We start from the raw sequence: 22,451 nt of genomic DNA, 5'->3' as shown, positions 1-22,451 counted from the left end.
GGAATAAACTGTGACAATAGGTCACAACTGATTCAAGGACCAAAAATAGGTCTTAGGGTTTTCAAGATGAGGGGTTGGGTAAGAGGGAGGGATGGGAGGGATGGTGGGAGAAAGTTGGGAGGGGGTGGGGTGGGAGAAGGATAAATGGGGAAGGTCTTCTTGTTCCAAATGTTGTTTACTTGTACCCCTGCAAAGGATACATAGAGGAGAACAGACAAAATGGTAGGAAGGAATATGGTTAACTTTGTGATATATAATGTAAAAGGATTGAACACTCCAACAAAAAGTCACAAGGTTTTAAGGGAAATATACCAACAATCTATTGAAGTGGTGTTTCTTCAAAAAACACACATAACCCAAGATTCAAATGTTAAGCTATATTATAAATATCTTCCAACTTGGTATTATGCGGAGTCTCTAATAAGACGGGCAAAGGAAGTGGCGATAGGATTTGGAAAAAATATAAAATTCACTTTGGATGAAAGGTTGGCAGATCCAGCAGGCTGTTATTTATTTTTGAGAGGAAACCTGCAGGGAAGGGAGTGTACATTAGCAAATATCTATTGCCCTAATAGAAACCCGACGGTATGTTTGGAAGGAATATTGGTAAAACGTATAGACTTTAAAAAGGGTAGCTTGATTGTGGCAGGCGACTTTAATTTTTGCATGTATCCAAAAATGGATGCTTCATCATGCGCTCGGAGAAAAAAATGCATCAATGTCAGTTGATGGATGCTCGGAGGGTTAAGCACCCAAGGGAAAGAGACTATACCTTCTTCTCTGCGGCACATAAGATGCATTCCAGATTAACATACAGTGGGGATCCAAAGTTTGGGCACCCCAGCTAAAAATTTGTATTAATGTGCATAAAGAAGCCAAGGAAAGATGGAAAAATCTCCAAAAGGCATCAAATTACAGATTAGACATTCTTATAATATGTCAACAAAAGTTAGATTTTATTTCCATCATTTACACTTTCAAAATAACAGAAAACAAAAAAATGGCGTCTGCAAAAGTTTGGGCACCCTGCAGAATTTATAGCATGCACTGCCCCCTTTGCAAAGCTGAGACCTGCCAGTGTCATGGATTGTTCTCAATCATCGTCTGGGAAGACCAGGTGATGTCAATCTCAAAGGTTTTAAATGCCCAGACTCATCTGACCTTGCCCCAACAATCAGCACCATGGGTTCTTTTAAGCAGTTGTCTAGAAAACTGAAACTGAAAATAGTTGACGCTCACAAAGCTGGAGAAGGCTATAAGAAGATAGCAAAGCGTTTTCAGATGTCAATATCCTCTGTTCGGAATGTAATTAAGAAATGGCAGTCATCAGCAACAGTGGAAGTTAAAGCAAGATCTGGAAGTCCAAGAAAAATATCAGACAGAACAGCTGGCAGGATTGTGAGAAAAACAATTCAAAACCCACATTTGACTGCACGATCCCTCCAGAAAGATCTGGCAGACACTGGAGTTGTGGTACACTATTCCACTATAAAGAGATACTTGTACAAATATGGTCTTCATGGAAGAGTCATCAGAAGAAAACCTCTTCTACATCCTCACCACAAAAATCATCTTTTGAACTTTGCAAATGAACATATAGACAAGCCTGATGCATTTTGGAAACAAGTTCTGTGGACCGATGAGGTTAAAATTGAACTTTTTGGCCGGAATGAGCAAAGGTACATTTGGAGAAGAAGGGGCAGAGAATTTAATGAAAAGAACCTCTGAACAACTGTTAAGCATGGGGTTGGATCAATCATGCTTTGGGGTTGTGTTGTAGCCAGTGGCACAGGGAACATCTCACAAGTAGAAGGAAAAATGGATTCAATAAAATTTCAGCAAATTTTGGATGGTAACTTGAGGCCATCTGTGAAAAAGCTGAAGTTAAAGAGAGGATGGCTTCTACAAATGGATAATGATCCTAAACACACCTCGAAATCCACGGGGGATTACATCAAGAGGCGTAAACTGAAGGTTTTGCCATGGCCTTCACAATTTCCTGACCTCAACATAATTGAAAATCTATGGATAGACCTTAAAAGAGCAGTGCGTGACAGACAGCCCAGAAATCTCAAAGAACTGGAAGAATTTTGTAAGGAAGAATGGGCAAAGATACCTCAAACAAGAATTGAAAGACTCTTGGCTGGCTACAAAAAGCGTTTACAAGCTGTGATACTTGCGAAAGGGGGCAGTACAAGATATTAACTCTGCAGGGTGCCCAAACTTTTGCAGACGCCATTTTTTTGTTTTCTGTTATTTTGAAAGTGTAAAAGATGGAAATAAAATCTAACTTTTGTTGACATATTATAAGAATGTCTAATCTGTAATTTGATGCCTTTTGGAGATTTTTCCATCTTTCCTTGGCTTCTTTATGCACATTAATACAAATTTTTAGCTGGATTGCCCAAACTTTGGATCCCCACTGTAGATGTAATATCTATATCAGACCATGCTCCTGTCACAGTGAGACTATGGTTTGCAAGAGAACAGAACAAAATAAATATGTGGCGATTAAATGAGACCATTTTACAAAATCCGGAAACAGAAATAAGTGTAAAGCAGGAAGTAAAACAATATTTTAAGTTAAATGATTCCGGGAAGGTTTCTGTTGCCACTGTATGGGAAGCACATAAGGCCTATATTAGGGGTATACTGATTGCGATATGAGGCAGAGAAAAAGAAAGAACGGGGTAAAAAATTCAGGGTATTAATGGAAGAATTATATCAGCTGGAACAATTGCATAAAAAGAAAATAAATGTAGATTTGCAACAGGAGATAATATTAAAAAGAGAGGAGTTAAAGGATCTAATGGAACAAGAAACAAGGAAGATTTTTAATAGGGTCTCGAAAGAAAGATATCGGTGGGGGAATAAACCGGGGAAACATCTAATGAAAAAAATTAAGAAAAAGAAATCGAGGAACTTTATTGATAAAATTAAAAATGAAAAAGGTGAAATGGTTTATTCGACCACTGATATCGCTAACACATTATAGTTTAACATCAATAGTTTAACATCAATAGAAGAAGTCAATTTAGCACTGAAGAGTACAGCTGTAGGTAAGAGCCCCATCACTGACGAATTCACTGTGGGATATTATAAGAAGTTTAAAGAACATCTAGTCCCTAAACTGTGTATATACATGAATGCATTGGGAGAGGAGACAGAGATGAGGGAGGAGTCATTGCAGGCATATATCACAGTAATACCCAAGGAGGGGAAAGATTGGTCTCAGTGTACCAGTTACAGACCAATATCTTTGTTGAATGTCGATACAAAATTATATGCAAAGGTATTAGCAACAAGGATGAAAGAGCTGATGCCTGATTAGATACACTTAGACCAAGTGGGATTTATCCCGGGCTGAGAAGGAAGGGATAATGGACTAAGAACATTGCTTATATTGCAAAAGAGTAGAAGTGGAGAGGTACCGGGGGTTATTTTATAAGTCGATGCTGAAAAGGCCTTCGATAGAGTAGATTGGGGATTTATGATAGACACGTTGAAGACATTAGGAATTGGGTCCAGAATGATGCAGTGGATTAAAGAGTTGTATAGGAATTAATCAGTGAAGGTCAATGGATCATTATCAAAGTTTTGTAGGATGTATAATGGAACTAGACAGGGATGCCCACTTTCCCCATTGCTGTTCGTGATTTCCTTGGAACCGCTATTAGCAACTGTAAGAAATAATGTAGGCATCAAAGGAATGTGGATAGGGCGCATCGAGCATAAAGTGGCAGCATATGCAGATGATATACTGTTCTATATTACAAACCCTAGATTAACATTACCAAACTTAATGAGAAAATTGAAAGAATACAGAGAGTTATCAAACCTGAAAATTAACCCCTCGAAAAGTGAGATTTTTAAATATGAAACGTCCGAAAGGCTGAGAAACAAATCTTACAAAGAATTCCCTTTTACATGGAGGGAAAAAGAACTAAAGTATCTGGGAATAAAATTAACGTTGCCCATAAAAAAAATCTACAGTATCTCACAGAAGTGCCAGTCACCTGGAAAAGACACAGATGCAGCATACAGGCTGAATACAGGCATGCCTTTATCTTTATTATTTTTTTATATAAAAATATTTTAATGTAATATGGCTTTGCCATTGTTACATTGTCACTCTTCATATGTTTGCTCTTGTACTAAATGTAAATAATTGTGGAATAGTTCCTGGAGGAAAATCCATATTTCATTGATTTTATTCAGCCGCGCAGGCAGTGTAATGTTGTCAGTGAGTCAGCCGACTCATAGACTTGCAGTGTAAGTAAAAGCTGTAAAGAAAAGCCATTGTGTAGCACTTCAATACAAGAGGCAGAGACTGCATATATATGTAATGTGGCTACCTCAATGTACTGTATACAAATGATTACATTTTTTTATAAACCACAAATATAACTAATTAACAGGTAATTTTTTCTTTTGTGGCATTTAATTGTTTTCTGGTTGTTTTTTGCATTGTAGGGAACAGAGTTTGCTATCAGTCTGTAACCCCCTTAAGGCTTCATTCATTGGAGACTGACTATGCATGTGTCTGTTTGTCCCCTGGGGACTGTGAAAAGCGCTGGCGAGCGCAGATATTGTGGTGACATATTTTTTGTGTGATGGGTATCAGGGCAGTAAGTCATGGGTGTCTTATGGCCAAAGTAACATCTATATTTAAGAAGCAGGAGCTCCTAGACGGTTGTGTGAGTGCCTGAACTTATGGCCATGACATTGTGGTCCTAAATGTGCGATGTCAATACCCTTAACCACTTAACCATTAACCACTTCAATACCGGGCACTTATACCTCCTTCCTGGCCAGGCCAATTTTCAGCTTTCAGCGCTGTCGCACTTTGAATGAGAATTGCATGGTCATGCAACACTGCACCCGTATTTTAGTCAACTAAAATAGTGTTAATTTAGGCAATGAAAATATTTAATCAACAAAATAACACTGAACAGAGGTTTAAAACGTTATTCAGTGTATGAGGAAGTGGATTCAGGACTGTTACAGTTAACGATTATTACAAAGATCAGTATCCCACTTTGAGCAGGGATGGATGGATCAAATTGAGAGAAATGTGCAACCATTGCAGACTACTCTCCCCCTTCCATTAGGAAGTATGAGACTGTTGATTGTCTGTGAGTAGCACAGGAGGGTGTGATTGGAAGGAGTGAATCGAATCCAGGGTAAACCACGAAAATGATGTGATAGAATGTCATATATGTGTCATGTAAAAGATATGATGTGTTTGCATACAATGCTCTGATTTATATATTTCTAAACTGTATTATATTATTTTTGTGTTTTATTTGAGAAAGGATTATGTAAATGTCCTGGCTTAATTAGTGTGATGGAGAAACAATGTGATCACAGTTATCCCCAGCCCCCACTAAAACTTACCCATCTCGATCCAACAATGTGCACGATAGCCTCGGCTCTTCCAGGTCTCTCCCTGCTCATTGGCTGAGACAGCAGTGGTAGCCTTTGACTTCTGCTGCTGTCATTCACAGCCAGTGAGCCAATGGGAAGAGAGTGGGGGTGAGGCAGTGCTGAGCTGCACTCTGTGGACACAGAGCAGCAGCTTGGGAGTGAGCCTGTTTGAGTGCCTCCATTGCCAACTGCTTGCTATAAGGGAACTAGGCAGAAGGGAGCGGCCTGGAGCGCTGGCAGGGGACCTGAGAAGAGGAGGATCAGCACTGCTCTGTACAAAACCATTGCACAGAGCAGGTAAGTATAACATATTTGTTAAAAAAAAAACCCCAAATCTTTACTATCACTTTAAGAGAGATTCTCCTCTTAGAGAATTGTGCACAGAACAGGTATTCCCTTTGGAAGATTTATACTAATCTCCTGTTCCACTGACAACTATAAAATTTGGGATTTTATGCCTCGGTGACAGTGGTTTTTAGGACAAACAGGAAGGGGGAACATTTCCCCAGCAAGGAAGTCAAAAATAATAAAAACTTGGTTCTAAATCCTTCCCTACTCTATCCAAACCTAATGAAACTATTTCTGGCTGTGCATATACATAGATGTGTATACATACAGTATATACTAGAAGTATAATATGCATGTATATATAATATTATATATTTTGAAAATGTCAAATAGTTTCTTAGGAAAGCTAGGTTTGGGAAAAAGTCAGTCTATTCTTTCAGAAAACTGGCAAAGCAAGGAATTAATAGGCTGATTCTGTTTGTAGACATCTTTATAAATAAGCTTCCAAATGATTTACAAGTTGTAGTTTTAGAAAGTTGTTATGTACGGATAACAATGTGGGAAAATTGTGGAAAATCAATTTAAGAGACGTTGATAAGTGTTACTAAACTCACAACAGTAAAATCAGTCTGTATATGCAGTATAGCATGCTTGTTACACTCACTATAGAACCTAAGGGTTAATCCTCTGCATTATGTAAAAAGGCAGTTTGACCCTTTCTTCTCTGCCCCTCTTCTTGTAGAAATGACCACCTGATACACACTGAATCCTTAGTCACATGCACGTGCTCAGCTTGGTGTGTATTGCTAGAGAGGTTTTTTTTTTCTTAGGAGAGTGCATGTGATCAGCACAAGGCCAATCAGCACTGTCCAGACAGAGGGTCAAGGGTTTCACATTCTCCTAGAGCATAAAGAAAACTCCTCCTACTAGCTTTAACCAATACTCTGCTGAAGTCACAAGACTGCTCTAACTGCTGATGAGAAAAGGTATTTAGCAGTTTATATTTACTAAAATAATTGCACTTCCATGTTCTGTGTACTGTGGGAGACCAAATATAGTGAATGCAGGGTCCTGGGTTTAGTAACACTTTAAGAGAAGTTCCTTTCCTGCTTTTTTCCATAAAAAATTGGATCATGCTAGGTTTGGATTCATACCAATTACGGGTAAAATTTAGGCAAAAATTAGAGGCAACTCTATGTATGCTGTAACAACAAAATACATTTTGTTGAGTTATTTTTATCCTCATCAATATAAGGCAACATAGATGTAGACATTGCCCAAAGCAGTGTTATAAATCGGCACAGCAAAAAAAATAAAAACTATTTCCAGTAAAGGAGATGTTGAACTAAGCATATTAGACATTTCATATATAGGCTTCATTTTATTTTTAGAGCGGTTTAGCTCAAACTTTCAAATTTTTATTGAAATGTTTTTCAGTAGTAAAAAAGCAATATATTTTAGAACACACACTTTATCTAGGGGGAGTTTATAGCTTTAGCTCTCTTAAAGCCAAACTCCAACTGAAACAATTTACATTTTTGATAAAGTGGGGAAGGGTTAGAGCTGCTTTTAGGTTTTTATTGCTGTCCGTGTCCTTGGAAGATTTACCCTCACTTCATGTCGGGGCAGAATATGATGGGGAATCTCTCCACTCTAGAATCAGGCAAAAACACACTGGGGTTGATTTACCAAAACTAGAGTGTGCGAAATCTGGTGCAGCTGTTTACGGTAGCCAATAAGCTGCTAACTTCACCTCTGACCAAAAAAAAAAAAATCTGGAAGCTGATTTGGTTTCTATGCAGTACTGCACAAGATTTAGCATTTTCCAGATTTATTAAATCTACCCCATTGTTTGCACAATTAGGGAAGAATAGAATGTCTGATAATATTTATATTACTGTCAGTGCCTTCTTGGGTAACAGACGCAACCTTATTTACTTGTATGGGTGTCACAGGGACAGGAAGTGAAGGAAAATCCAACCCCGTTAGGGGTCACAGGTAGAAACAAAACGTATATTTTTACTCTTCTCCACTCTATCCAAAACGAGCTGGCTAGAGGCTTTCCCAGAACAAGAAAACATTTATTCCAGTGTAGAGTTTTTCTTCGGATGTTTTTCCTCTTAGTTCAATATGATTCTTAAAATAATTACAAAAGGAATTCAAGAAGAATATGTTTCAGTGTTCATAAGGCCAGCTCAGTAGTTGTCTAGCATAGTGGAATACTGTGATTCTGGAACAGAGTACTGCAGTAGGATACCTGCCATTAGTGGAGGGCTAATAATTGTGTTTTTAAACCAAACTTCCTTGTTGGCTTATGAGCGTGTGTCAGGATTGCAAAACCAGAATTGTTTTTGCATTCTCTTATAAAGAGTCCTGAGATGAACCTGTCAGTAACATGCACATGAAGTTTGCTGACCTGTGTACTCTCTGTCATTTTTTTTTTCTAATAAAAAAGAAGAGAAACTTAGATGCGTTAATGCTATTTGGTGTTTTATTTACTTTGCTCCATTTATGATATTAAAGCAAATACAAATTCAAAGCAGAATATTGTTTCAAGTAAGGAGCTTTTGAAATTCTTAGATATAACAAGTTAAAGAAGAGCCCAGCGTATTGGAAAAGCACAATGTTGTTTTAAAAAGCCTCTAGTTTGCAGTTTAAGCCTGGGTTCACACTAATGCGGTGCGGTATATCGCATGTGATTTGCACAGGAACTGCACCGCATTCCTGTGCAAATCACATGCGATTTGTATGGCTCTAACTGCACCCACACCAAAAAGGTGCAGGACCCTTTTTTGGGTCCGCACTAGAATTGGATTTCATGGGTATTCACACATTTGCGAGTTTTGCGGAACTCTTTTGGGGTGTTGTTAACATACACACCCGCAGCGGTTTGCATGGTGTGATTCTGATGCAGTGCGCAATTCGCACAGAAAACGCTGCAAATTCCGCACCGCAGCAGTGTGAACCAGGGCAGTTGGATGCATTTTGGACTGCACTCCAACTACATAGACAGTTCAGAATCCAGGCTATCCTATGGGCATAGTTCACACCATTACAGTGCATCACAGTGCAGAAAAGTTCAGCATGCTGCATTTTTCTGCACTGCAAACATGCAAAAACGCATACAAATGCACTGCAACTCATCGCAGTGCACATAGAAGTCCAAGGAAAGAAAGACAAAGGAAGTGACCACACATAACAAATTCAGATAGAAAATTGTGTGTCAACTGCGGAAAAAATGCGCCGTTTCTTGCAGTTTCTGGTGTGAATGGGCCCTTACTTACCTAACAAGAGTAATGCTATTATGTGATTTGTTTATATCCATCATTGCCACTACATCATGCTACCCACCTATATAGTTTGTGTTAACCAAAATGGGAAGGCTTTATTGTATGAAAACAAATCTTACCCAAACTGCTCTATTCACCACATGGAGACAAGAGACTGGAGCACTGGCTGAGGTGTCCACTCCTCGCAACAAATATCCACAATACAAGTAGCCGGCAACTCAGAAAGCTTCTTAATGAAAGTCTTTATTGGTTACATAAATACAGGATCCATAAATCAGACGCGTTTCGGCTTCACAAAGCCTTATTCATAGCATCATGCTATGAATAAGGCTTTGTGAAGACGTAATGCGTCAGCTTTTTGGATCCTGTATTTATGTGACCAATAAAGATTTCCATGAAGAAACTTTCCAAGTTGCCAGCTACTTGTATTAAGGTTTTATTGTAGTCTGCCCAACTATGACATGCTGACTCTGTGTAAACACGCATAGTTACTCCATGTGTACTTATTTGTGCTTAGCTGCACTTACCAGTTTGATTCATTGGTTCTTCATCAACTCGCGAAAGGGGTACTGTTTTATTGTGAGGATGACTTATGGTGAGTATAGTCTTTATAGGATTAGACATGCAGCTTGTTTAGATATGATATAGTTCCCAACATCTGAAAATTATTAGCATGGAGACCCTGACGGGAACAAGAAGAAAAATGTACCATGTGATATCCATTAAGTAGGAGTCTCATCATGGCATATGCCACATGGAAGAAAAATATATTTGAAATATTTTTAAAAATATTCTTCCCAAATATATTGCCATATATTTGAAATGCTACAATTTTGGCCATATTCAATATATTTCAAAATATATTTATATATATATATATATATATATATATATATATATATATATATACATACTGCATGTTGAAATAAATTTTTATTACAAAATATATGAAATTATTTTTAAAAAATACATTTCAAATGTATGTCTTTAAAAATACAAATCTACATTTTTTTTAATATATTTACAAATATATGTAAAAATATGTTAAAATTACTTTTTTATATGTTAAAAACATCTGAAGAATATATTTAAAAAATAAAACAATTAAAAAAAACAGATTTGGAATACAGTATAAAATGTACAGGTGCATCTTTTCAACTAGTGAACCCTGTAAACATGTTATATTTATTGTGGTCAAGTGAGTCAAGCACTATATACACAATGATAATAGCAGTGAGGAGCATATGCAGCTTGGCTAAACTGTGGTCAAACCTGTACCCACCCAGGTTCAGAAATGTTACATTGTGTGTTGCAGAAATTTCTCACGAGTTCATACTTTAGCACGTAGATTGGTTGTGGAGCCAGGCACTGTCAGCTTACACTATCATATGTTTAACCATTTCCATACCGGGCACTTTTACCCCCTTCCTGCCCAGGCCATTTTTCAGGTCTCAGCGCTCTCACACTTTGAATGGCAATTGCGCGGTCATACAACATTGTACCCAAACTAAAATTTTGGAAAACAAGAACTACAACCTTCAAAATGTTTTTTGTTCCAGACTATTTAACCTTTACCCGCCCGGACTATGGCCATATGGCATCCACCCGGAACGCTGAGGAATTTTGCTGGCCGCCATCTGGCCATAGGCCGGGCGGGTAAAGGTTAAATAGTCTGGAACAAAAAACATTTTGAAGGTTGTAGTTCTTGTTTTCCAAGTCCTGGTAAATAAGGCTGTATTTATACTTTTTGCCTGTCTGGGCCAATTGCCTTTAGCCCCTCCCTTTAGTTCTTGTTTAACGCAACCCCCTGTATATAATGTTGACACTTCGGCGCTCAGGAATAGGTAGTGGCACTCATAATATAAGCCAAATGTCACATTAACCTTTCTCATCCAGGACTAGAAAGAAATGGCGGTGCAGCCCTCCTCAGATCGGGGAAATCCAACACTGTACAAAAACATAAGAACAGCCTTTGCTCTGACAAAGGGATATGGTTCCTGAAACGCCTCAGTATTCAGCACCATCTTGTCTCCATTTAGAGGTGGAGAGCGGTCTACATTATGTGCTTATGCATTTACATACTTTTAGCTCACTTGGCTTGTGAGCATATTATTTATCTCTTAATTCCTGTGATAAAGTGGTTAAAGGTAATGCGTTAGGCATTTGAACCCCCTGTATATGCTCATTGTTATACCCATGATCACTGTGTGTAAATTTTTTTGTGTTTACCAACATGGTACTTTCTTCCTGCTATTTTTTTGTGATAACCCAATTTTTTTATTATTTGTGTCTGCTAGTCAGTAATTCTGTTTCCTTATGGTAGATTGTAAAACACACAAAATGTACAACATAGGCTTGGATCAGCAGTGCATTAAAATGTACAATAAGTAAAGGTAAGTAGGAAGGGAGGAAGCAGAAGTGAAAGCAATTGAAATGTTGCTTTAATAAATACCCATTTTATAAATTTACTTTCACATGGCAAAGCGCATGGTTTGGAAAATCAACTGTATATTAGTTACTATGATATATGCCCAGAAGTGGCCTTTTCTTTTTTTAAATGATTATAGAGTCTATGACCAGTCACTGATGTCAATGCTGATTCATTCTCAAAGCGCTTCAGCCCAAATCATCATGTAATTCTTTTGGGGCAATCTGTTGCATTACAACTCTGTAATATACTAATAATAATACATTATGAGTGTTGAGTTATAAACGCTAGTACAAACATAGGTGGAGTTATTATCAACCTCACATTTTGGAAGTTCTGCTTTGAAGGTTACAAAAAGGACACCTGATTTTATATGCTAAAGTATATACTTCCTTTGCTTTAGATTTTATTAGTCAAGTACAATGTTTATTTTTTTCATTGCCCAAATGCCACTAGTGATTGATTTCCATGACTAAAGCATTTAAACATATCAACTGTTAAAGGTAAAAGATGTGAATGACATAGCATATTCGCTAGCCGCAATGTATTTTTATTTTGTTTAATAAGAAGTAAAAAGCAAGATTATAGTATTTTGTGCTTTGAAGGGTTCATTATTATTTAAAAAAAGAAAAATACTTTTAATAATACCACAAGCAAATGTCTGTAATTTTTTTGTCCTTGAAGGTTGCTGGCTCTTTCTACTTTATGGCCTTCACTACAGATCTGCAAATTGTAATTGTGTTTCTAAGGCTCTTTTAATGTAATATTTTTTCCCTTTTTCTGTTGATCCTATATTCTTGTTGTATTTTTTAACAGCAAACTGCTCTCCACCTTGTCAGAATGGTGGAATGTGCTTACGCCCACATCTCTGTGTGTGCAAACCTGGTACCAAAGGTAAAGTCTGTGAAGAAAGAGCAACCCAAGGCACATCCTCTGCCGGGACAGGAGATCAAGGTGCAGGTGCTCCAGCCCCACCCATACGTCCGATTCCCCAGCAAGCTGCTCCACAGCCCATACCAAGAAAAGTACAGTTCTCTCCAGAACCTAACCAAGGTGGACAAGTTACACTGGCACTCAGACAAAAGCCGCACGTTATCTTATCACAGCCACAGTAAGTGACAAATAAGATTTCAAATCTGCATAAACCTAGAATTTACTTGATGGAAAGCACTGCTGCTAACAAGGTGAAAGATTAGATAAGTAGGCCACATTACCATATTATAGAACATGGGTTACTTTCAAGTACTCTATTATCTGTATTAAGTATAAAAATGAAGAGTATTGTTTTTTATTCACATCTAGTAATGATAAAGCCTCTAGCTAGGGTAATAGATACAAAGGCCCACCAATATAATGTTTTCCTATTTGGAATAATATTGTTATGCTGTGTGTGATGTGATGGTAACAGAACACTGCAGTCAGCGCTCTCAGCCATTGGCTGAGATCGCTGAATAGGAGCCAATCACCAGACCTTTTCCGGTCATGCCCCTTCGACAGAAGCTGGCCCAAAGGCCACCTTCTGTCAAACTGGCTGCCGTATACACAGGCCAAATGTCGTCCGGTTTCTATTGAACCAGCCGATGCCTCCCGACATTTGGCCTTTGTGTACTAGGCTTTGATTGTAGAGGCATACGACCTCTAGTTTACAATTAAATATTTGATGAATTATCTACTGAAATCACTGAGGAGATGAGTCAAGATAAGGTAGTGCAGCTTGCCTTCTGCATGAATGTATACTGATCCGATGGATGATTGGATGTCATTGGTCTTTCACTGAATGGTAATCTGCCCTCAGTATGAAACAAGATACTTTATGAATTTTCAGTACAGGCAGTCCCTGGGTCACGAACAAGATTTTTAACTCACTAAAATGTTTAAGTTTTGGATAGCATAGGGAAAGGTTAACTGGCCATGCAGTGGGATTGCTGACAGGTCTGCCGAACAGTAGGTGGCAGCATACCATGAACAGCAAGATGGTCGCCAATGTGGTTTTTGGGAGTACCATGACTTCATGCTGCCTCCGATCTTAAGTATCAGTCATATGTAAGTCGGATGTTTGTAACCCAGGGACTGCCTGTATTGGGTCTTATTTAAAAACCTCCTCGTTAGGTGCTACAATTATTTATTTTTCTTTTTTCATTGTGTAATTCCTAGACATAAACTCTCCAGGTGCGTGTGGTTCAGTTAACCTTGAACACATGATAAAGGCAAAGCAGATTTTCTTGCAAAGTCTCCTTGCTAATATTGCTGACACTGCTACATCAGCTGGCACAGTCTTGACTCTACTGCTGCATTCTTTGTAATGTCAAGTAAATTTGGAATTCAATAGGATGAAGAAGCTTTGTTCATTATGACTAGGACAAATTGGTAGAGCTAAGAATTTAATTACTGTAGTCTACAATAGTCACTATACACTATAATAAATCTATGGGTGATTCAACCACCTGTCGACATCTGCCCAGAGAACTGTATATCAATATTGGGTGGACTAAGGGTTTGTTCCTGAATGCATGCAAAAAAAAAAAAAAAACATATATATATATCTTTAGGTTTTTTTTTAATAAACTTTATTGATATCACAAGGGATGAACAACATCCTTTGTGACGGCATGGGACATGACAGGTCCTCTTTATGGAGAGATCTGGAGTCTTTTGGAACCTTGTCATCTTCTCTGGCCTCCAGTGTAGCCGTTCAGACACAGATTGGTCTGATCGGCTGCTTCCCTAATCTGTAACAACAAGGTCAACAAAGAACAAAAAGTGACTAAATCCTTGTCACTTCCAATTTCTGACATCACACAGTGGAAAGAACAATGTGCCGCTTAGGAGAGCCCAGTGAAGCCGCCTCTTCCAGCACCTGTAAAAGTAATCCAGCAGCTTTTTAGCCACTTAGATTACTTTTACCGGCTTCAGAATCACTGGCTGAATCACTGGCTGAAAACAATGATACCTCAGTCATCGCAGCAGCAATGACTGAGATATCACCCTTCCTATCAATCAGCATATGGGTATGTAGCTGGATGGGAAGCAGTTCAAAAAAGTACAGCGGCATGCATTTTTTTGCACTGAAATGTGTGGAAATGCACTGAAATGCACATAAATGTGAGAAGGATCCTTTGCACTCTGTTTTTTCAAGTGAGAAAAAATGCAATGGAATGCATTACAAATGCATTTAAAATGCATGTAAATGCACACAAAACACAGGAATTGTGCCGTAAATTAGCCCAAATACTTTATGTTTGAGAATTTGCAGCAGTATAACTCCACATTTGTCTTTGCATGTACCTGAAATATCTGTATTTCAATGTTCTGGCTTGCAAGGAAAAATTACATGGACAGAGAAACTACCACAACATTTAATTATATCAAAGTATAATGGAATGTATCTGTGGGTCAGTAAGACATCACATGATTAATGTTCATCTCCATAGCGTATGATGGCAAGCATGACTTTCATATAGAATCAGACTTTGGGCACATTTATAACCTTTAGAAAAATATAGTTTATGTTTGCTGGTATTCCCTGAAACCCTGAAACAACAGCATATAGTTTATGATTCGGCTAGTTATTATTCAACTTACTTTAGGATCCAGTACATTTTCCTCTTTTTAGCTTTTCTTCAAAACCCCCAGTGTTTGTGCCTTGATAACACAAAAGTGCTTTGGAAGGTTTCTGAACATTAGAAAACTAAGCAAATTTTATTGTTCTGCCACAAAGCTAAAATACTGACTCACACAGTACCTCCCAGGCCCTCCTGTAGTTGGGGGTGGCTTTCACTAACAGTGGTATTAAACTAACTTTTTGCAAAATTGCTGACAAGTAGGGTTTTTATGACAGAAGATAGACTATTTGTCTCTCCTGTTATAAAAAGTTTCTCCCTGCCTGTCAGCTGTCATGCACACTGAGCTGTGCATACACAGCTCAGTGTACATTTACAGCTCACGCTCTGTGCCGTGGGGATGTGAACCCTGTGTGCATGCCTGAGCTAAGGGCAGATGGATTTCAGGGAGTTATAGCTACATGAACCATCTGCCCTTACTCAAGAAGGGTGATATTTTTTCATAAAGGTAAAAAAACCTTAAAGCTTTAGAACCACTTTAAGGGAATCCCTTGGGGTCTCCCAGGTCACTAGAACTAGTGTCCCTATTGGAAGTTCTAGGGACAACCCAAAAGTTGGAACTTTCTTTTACTTTCACTTTTGACGTTAACGATAAACAGGACTAATAGAGAGGGTGAATTTCCCTAAAGGGGACAGAGGCCACAATAAAAACTGACAGGTGTACTAATCCCTCTCCACTCTATCCAAAACTGAAAAAAAAAGTTTTGCCTTTAGTTATACTTTAACCATTAGCCTACAGGACACTTATACCCCCTTCCTGCCCAGGCCAATTTCCAGCTTTCAGCACTGTCACACTTTGAGTGACAATTGCGCAGTCATGCAACACTGTACCCATATGAAATTTTTATCATTTTTTTGTGACAGATAGAGCTTTATTTTGGTGGTATTTAATCACCTCTGGGTTTTTTATTGTTTCTTAAACAAACCAAAAACCACTGAAAATTAAAAAAAAAAAAGTTTTTTCTTAGTTTTTGTCATAAAATTTTGTAAATAAGTGATTTTTCTCCTTCACTGATGTGCGCTAATGAGGCTGTAGTGATGGGCACTGATAGGCTGCACTGATGGACACTGATAGGTGGCACTGATGGGCACTGATGAGGAGGCACTGGTAGGTGGCACTGATGGGCATTGACAGGCATCACTGATAGGCACTAAAAGGCAGCACCGATATATGTACTGATAGGCGACTCTGATAGGTGGCACTGATAGGCAGCACTGACTGGCACTGATAGGCAGCACTGACTGGCACTATTACGCGGCACTGACGGGCACTGTTAGGCAGAACTGATAGGCAGCACTGACAGGCACTGATAGGCGTCACTGATGCATACTGATATGCGGCACTGACTAGCACTGATAGGTGGCACTTATTGGCATTGATGGGTGGCACTGACTGGCACTGATGGGTGACACTGAAGGGCAGCTCAGATGGGCACTGATATGTGGCATTGATGTGCACTGGTAGGCACTGATATGTGGCATTGATGTGGCACTGATGGGCACTGGCAGGTGGCATGGATGAGCACTGAAAGCTGGCACTGATGGACACTGACAGGTGGCACTGCTGATGATCAGTGCACATGTCCCCTCCGAGGAATGCCGATTACCGGCTCTGCTCTCCTCACGAGCTGTCAGCGTGACAGCTCATGAGGAAAGAAATGCCGATAACCGGCATTTCCCTGTTTACATGCGATCAGCTGTGATTGGACACAGCTGATCACATGACTGAGCCGACATCTTCGGCTCTTTCCGTGGATCGGTTATCTGCTGTGTCTGAGGGACACAGCGCACCACCAATCGCCACGCTGCGTGCTCCCGGAGCCGCGCATGCGCTGTGAGAATGGGAGGACGTCATATAACGTCCTCCCAGAATGAGAGAACTGCCTTGCGTCCATCATTGGACTATATGGCGGGCGGGAGGTGGTTAAAGTGTTATTAAACCCACAACAGTAAAATCAGTCTGTATATGCAGTAAAGCATGCTTGTTATACTCACTGTGGAACCTAAGGGGTTAATCCTCCTCTTAAGGGGTTAATTGTGTAAAAAGGCAGTTTGATCCTGTTTTCTGTGCCCCTCCTCTTGTTCAAATGTCCATGTCTTATCTCCTGATAAGACAGACTGAACCGTAGCCATTCTGCACATGCTTAGTTTTGTGTGTATTGCTAGAGAGGTTGTTTTTTTTCTTGAGAGAGTGTATATGATCAGCACAGGGCCAATCAGCACTGCCCAGACAGAGGTCAGGGGTTTTGCATCCTCCTAGAGCAGAAAGAAAACTCCTCCTACAAGCTTTAACCAGTGCTCTGCTGAAGTCACAAGACTGCTCCAACTGCTGATGAGAAAAGGTATTTAGCAGTTTATATTTACTACAATAATTGCATTTCCATGTTGTGTGTACTGTGGGGGACCAGATATAGTGAAAGTAACACTTTAAACCATGTTTGATAGTTTAAGCTGGCCATTCATGGATGGAAATGTTAACTTTTGTTCTATCTATGGCCATTCCCGTTCATGAGAAGTCGATCTACCGACCGACTTCTCATAAACTGGCTGGGCTTGTTGGAAAATTTTGCTTCAATTAGCACATGTAGCCAACCAGATGCAGCACTGATCGTTGATTCGTTGTGAGAATACAGTGACACAGATGGGAGGATTCCCGCAACCACCTTGAAACAGTTCAGTATGTATGGCCAACTTTAGTGAACATCTGCTGCTTTTTGATTTAGTTGCACAAAAAGGAGATCCACTGTCATATTTGCATATCAGCTCAAAAAATGGTTGTGCTGCTGTAAAGAAAATCAATTTTTATTTTTCAAGGAGATTGCATTATGTTTTTGGGCAGTAGATGGCATTCTTTAGTCTGTGCTTGATTATCTCAGTACGAAGTACAGACACACATAATATTCAGAGTTTGCAAAATATGTCAGTGCAAGTGAGTGACTAATATGTGGTTTGGAAAGCATTTTTTTTCTGTCAGTAGCATTAAAAATCCCTTTGTGTTTTTAACCTGAGACAACTTCATATTTAGTTAACTGAACTTATGTTTAAAATGTGAAGGAGGCATGTGCCATGAGATGACTTACAGTGCAAGCATCTCCCTACTTATACTTCTTTTATTCTGTAGATCTCTGCTTTGTACACCTCTACTGATGCTTCTTGATTATTACCCAGGGGCGGACTGACCATTAGAGCACTCGGGCACTGCCTGAGGGCCCAGGGTCAGTAGGGTCCCCATGAAATGCCCCTGGTACCTTTTATAGGCTTTTTTGGGTGTTCTTTGAGTGTGGTCAAGGACACAGGGGTCCCATGATCCCCTATTGCCCGGGGGCCCCATGAGTTACTCAGTCCTCCCCTGTTATTACCCCATCAGCTGTCACTGTACAGAGATAGTGCAAAACAGGGCATTTTTGGGAAAAATCAGCAGCAGGGAGATCATAGGCAATACTGGAGATTATTATTTTGCTCTTTTTTGGCCCCTTTCATTTCCCCTCTAAGTTTATTGTATCAGCACTAGTTTACTACAAGTTTACTTCAAATTCTAATGTATGAAATGTGAACACCACGGAAAAATGAAAGTGTTGAGAATTGCAACCACCCTGAGTTTATGTTTAATGTTTTTATGTGAAGTGAATGAAAACAAACACATTATTGAATACTATGGACAACAGCCCTGTTTCTTACATTAATGTGTATGTAAAGTTGTTGGTTGTTTTATATAAAACAAATTTCCTGGGACAGAAAATAAAGCGGAATCTCCCTGAGATGTAGACAGGGACATTTAAAAAACATTCAGGGGAATTCATCATTTCCTTCTTTATCGAATATATTACACTACATACATTATGAACATCTTACAAAGAATCATCCATGTATTTTCATTGTTATTTTCTTGACCTGAATCCCATAAGGGTTGTAAAATGTGTGCATCTTCTCCACCATATGTAGTTGAAAAGAAATATTTTCTGCTTGATAGCATGCCAGGAATTAATGTTTAGGTATAAAGTAGTTTGTGCTGTGGGAATTTCATTACATTATCTCCTCTATGTTTCTAAAGGAATGCTTCTATACATAGGGCCTCATGCACACTGGGCATTTTAAAAATGCGGTAATGTTAGCTGTATAAAGTCGTATAAAGTTGTGTTATAAAGTTGTGTTTAGCCGTGTATTTCTGTGTTAGCGTTTTTACACAAAAAAAAAATGTCCTCAGAAAATGCTCAAAAACACCCATTTGCCATGTTTTACCGCATGTTTGCGCATTTACCAGTGTTAGAGCGTTTTTACAGCTAAAAAAAATCCTCTTGAAACCCACTAGTTCTGGGTGTAGTTCTCGGCCAGAAAACACCCCTGCCAAAACACGCTTATTAAAGCTTATGTGTGCATAGACACATAGGATAACATGTTGGGGAGTTTACTGGCTGTAGAAAAAAACTCCAGAAGCCAAAAACAGCAGCTGTAAAATCGCCCAGTGTGCATGAGGCCTAAAAGAATGAACCTTTTTATGTATTGTGCCTGTGTGTGGTTGAACATTAGTAACTCCAACAAATCTTATGCAAATACTCTGCAAACCACTTTGCAATCCTATGGATATCACAGACATCTTTGCTTTTTCTTCTTTTTGGTATTGATTATAAATTCAGGTGTGGGATTATCACTTTTTGAGCATTTTCTCCCCTATGTCATTGAGCGAGCATTCATTCTTTTTCTTTGGTTTCCTCCCGGCAGAAAAACCAAGCCAGGAACATTTATTTTTCTTAACACATGTTCCCAAGCACTTTAGCCCTGTTAGACAGATAATAAAACCTAATTTAAACCTGCTCTTGACATTTCCCTAAAAGTCTTTGTGTATATACATTTGCAGATGTGTGGGGAAGACCCAAGCCAGCATTTTGGCACCTCTGTTCAATTTGGTCCATGTTCTTATTTATACTGCAATAAAGTAGTAATTAATGTATTGGCCTGATTCACTAAACAGCAAAGTCCAAGAGTATATAATTGTTTGTGTGCACAATTGCACCTGTTTAACGAAAGTTTTCATGGTTCCTATGTTGATATATAGTTCATCCATCCTTCTGTCTGGTCTCGGTTCACCAAAAGGACATTTTCCACTATTGTTTGCATGTAGTATGGGTTGTAAGAGTCTATTTTTCACCCACTGCTTAATTCAGAAAGACCAATTACCTTTTTATCATCCCAACTGAACTTTGTAAATGTGCAGCGGCTTCTTGTTCCCACATTTGTGGCTGGCTCAGGCAGGCCATAGTCGAAGCTTATGGTCTCAAGGAATGAGCTCCACCCTTTCCTGTCAAGGCACACTCTACTAGATCTGTGAGTGCTTTTTTTGGCCTTTCGGGATCAAGAAACTGCTTCCCAGGATTAAATAATTACAAAATTAGTCTGAAAAAAGACACAAGTCGTTTTAATTCAGCCAATAGAAAAAAAAATGAATACATTAGCTGAAAGCCTCTGTATACACAGAAACATATACCAGTTGATCCAGAAGAAGGCAAAAGACCTCATTTCAAAGCATGGTCCAATTTGCTCCAACAGAGAAAAAAATATCCTTCCTGATCCCCAAAGAAGATTGGATAATTCCTGGATCAGTTCTGGTGTGATTACTTATAAATATTAATAGATAGTTAAATTCTGTGCATTTATGAATGCATACAACTTTTTTTAAAATGATCAACTGAGCTGGTTTGAACCAGTTCCACCTTTTCACAACTGTTACTGTGAAGAAGCCTTTCCATATACAGAGATTAAACCTCTTTTCCTCCAGATGCAAAGAATGACCCCTTGTCCTTAATGATGATTAATAGTTCATAATTAATACATTTATTTATGTGAACACCAGCCCATTCCCAAGTGAAAAAAAAATGCAAGTATCAAGCGCAATGAGGTTCCAAGGGGATATGTAGATAACCACAGTAAGGGCAGCTCCAGCAGAAAACAACAAATAAACGACTGCTCCCAGTCCTGTGGAAGTTAATAGAGCCACTAGCCCAGGAGCAGATAAAATTAAAATTCACTTTAAAGTTAAAAAGTATGACATGAAGGAGTGCCAAGACTGATACATCACCAAGCCAGTGGACAGGAGAAACACATAATCCCAGAAGCTGTAGGATGACATATGATCCCCGACCCAACAGTAGGTTACACCGCCAAGGAGCCTGAGGACAGATGGAGAAGTGTGTGTGGATTAAGGTTGCTGGGGTCACTGAGATGGCATGTTCACCAGAAGTCACGTGTCCCATAAACGGATGTAATATTTATACACCTAGCGAATATGCGCCCAAACTTCGGCTGGTGAGTGCAAACTGGAAGTTTTTGGAGAGCACCCAGACCTTGTCAAACCAAAGGAGAGAAGCCCATCACCATGATAACATGTTTCATGGGGTTGATCTGAGGAAGGGGCAAGCCCCGAAACATGTTTTCATGGTGACCAGCTGCTCTCCTTTGGTTTGACATGGTTTGAGTGCTCTGCAAGACTTCCAGTTTTCCCTCACCAGCGGACGTTCAGGCGCTCTTCTGCCAGGTGTATGACATCACATCCGGTTCCAAGACATGTGACATCTGGTGGATTCACCAACGAAGTGGCCATGCACTTCTCCCACTGTTCTGAGGCTCCTGGGTAGTGTAACCTACTGTTGGGTCCGGGATTATGTGTCATCCTTCAGCTTCTGGGGTTATGTGTTTCATCTCCTCCGTTGGCTTGGTGATGTATCAGTCTGGGCACTCCTACATGTCATGCTTTTTAACTTTACTTTAAAGTGAATTTTGATGTTATCTTTTTCTGGGCTTGTAGCTCTACTGACTCCCACAGGACTGGGAGTGCTCTTTTATTTGTTTTATATTCCCTAGTACGCTATTCATGTCTATGGGCATCTGTATGCAGCACCTGGACTTTCCTGGGTGGTGGAAACTGTGCTCAGACTATGCACACTAAAGTATTTACACATTTTGAATAAGGAGTTAAAAGGCTTTAAGGTCTCTTTCACTGCTTTTAGGTGTTCAGGAGGCGATCCTCTTGAACTTTTTTTTTTTGGCTGCTTTGAATTGGGTGGATTTATAAAAAAATAGTTCACACAGTGAAAGTGTATGTACATTTGTTCTGTCATAGTAGGGCAAAAAGATATTGGGCACAATTCACTAAGCGGTATCTTACCACATCCGAGTATGCGGTAGGATACCGCATAGCATTTTTAAAAATAAATGTTTGAATTCACAAAAAACACTACTAAAATACTGCATGAGTTATTTTATCAAGTAATGTGGTACTTTAGTAGTGAAAACCATGCGTTAATATTTCAGCTGTCAGTGGGGTTCCCCAGATCCCACCCCCCCATGCGAATGAGTATGGGGTACATGGTACCGCTATTCATTCACAAAAAAAGTGTAGTGTAA

General features: G+C 39.2%; 1 protein-coding gene across 4 annotated transcripts in view; it reads left to right on the top strand.

Annotated features, from left to right (window-relative positions):
* LTBP1 (latent transforming growth factor beta binding protein 1) overlaps positions 1–22,451 on the top strand; it is a 496,680-nt gene that overhangs the window by 93,787 nt on the left and 380,442 nt on the right. For all 4 annotated transcript variants that reach the window (XM_089690181.1, XM_089690179.1, XM_089690180.1 and 1 more), the window contains exon 3: positions 12,250–12,544. In XM_089690181.1, the coding sequence (XP_089546307.1) occupies positions 12,250–12,544 (295 nt within the window). The remainder of the gene's footprint in view (positions 1–12,249; positions 12,545–22,451) is intronic.

This window comes from Staurois parvus, unplaced genomic scaffold (genome assembly GCF_062004578.1).
Source record: "Staurois parvus isolate SC_StPar_1 unplaced genomic scaffold, SC_StPar_1.0 ptg000520l, whole genome shotgun sequence".
NCBI lineage: Eukaryota > Metazoa > Chordata > Amphibia > Anura > Ranidae > Staurois > Staurois parvus.
This window is presented reverse-complemented; position numbering and strand designations above follow the sequence as displayed.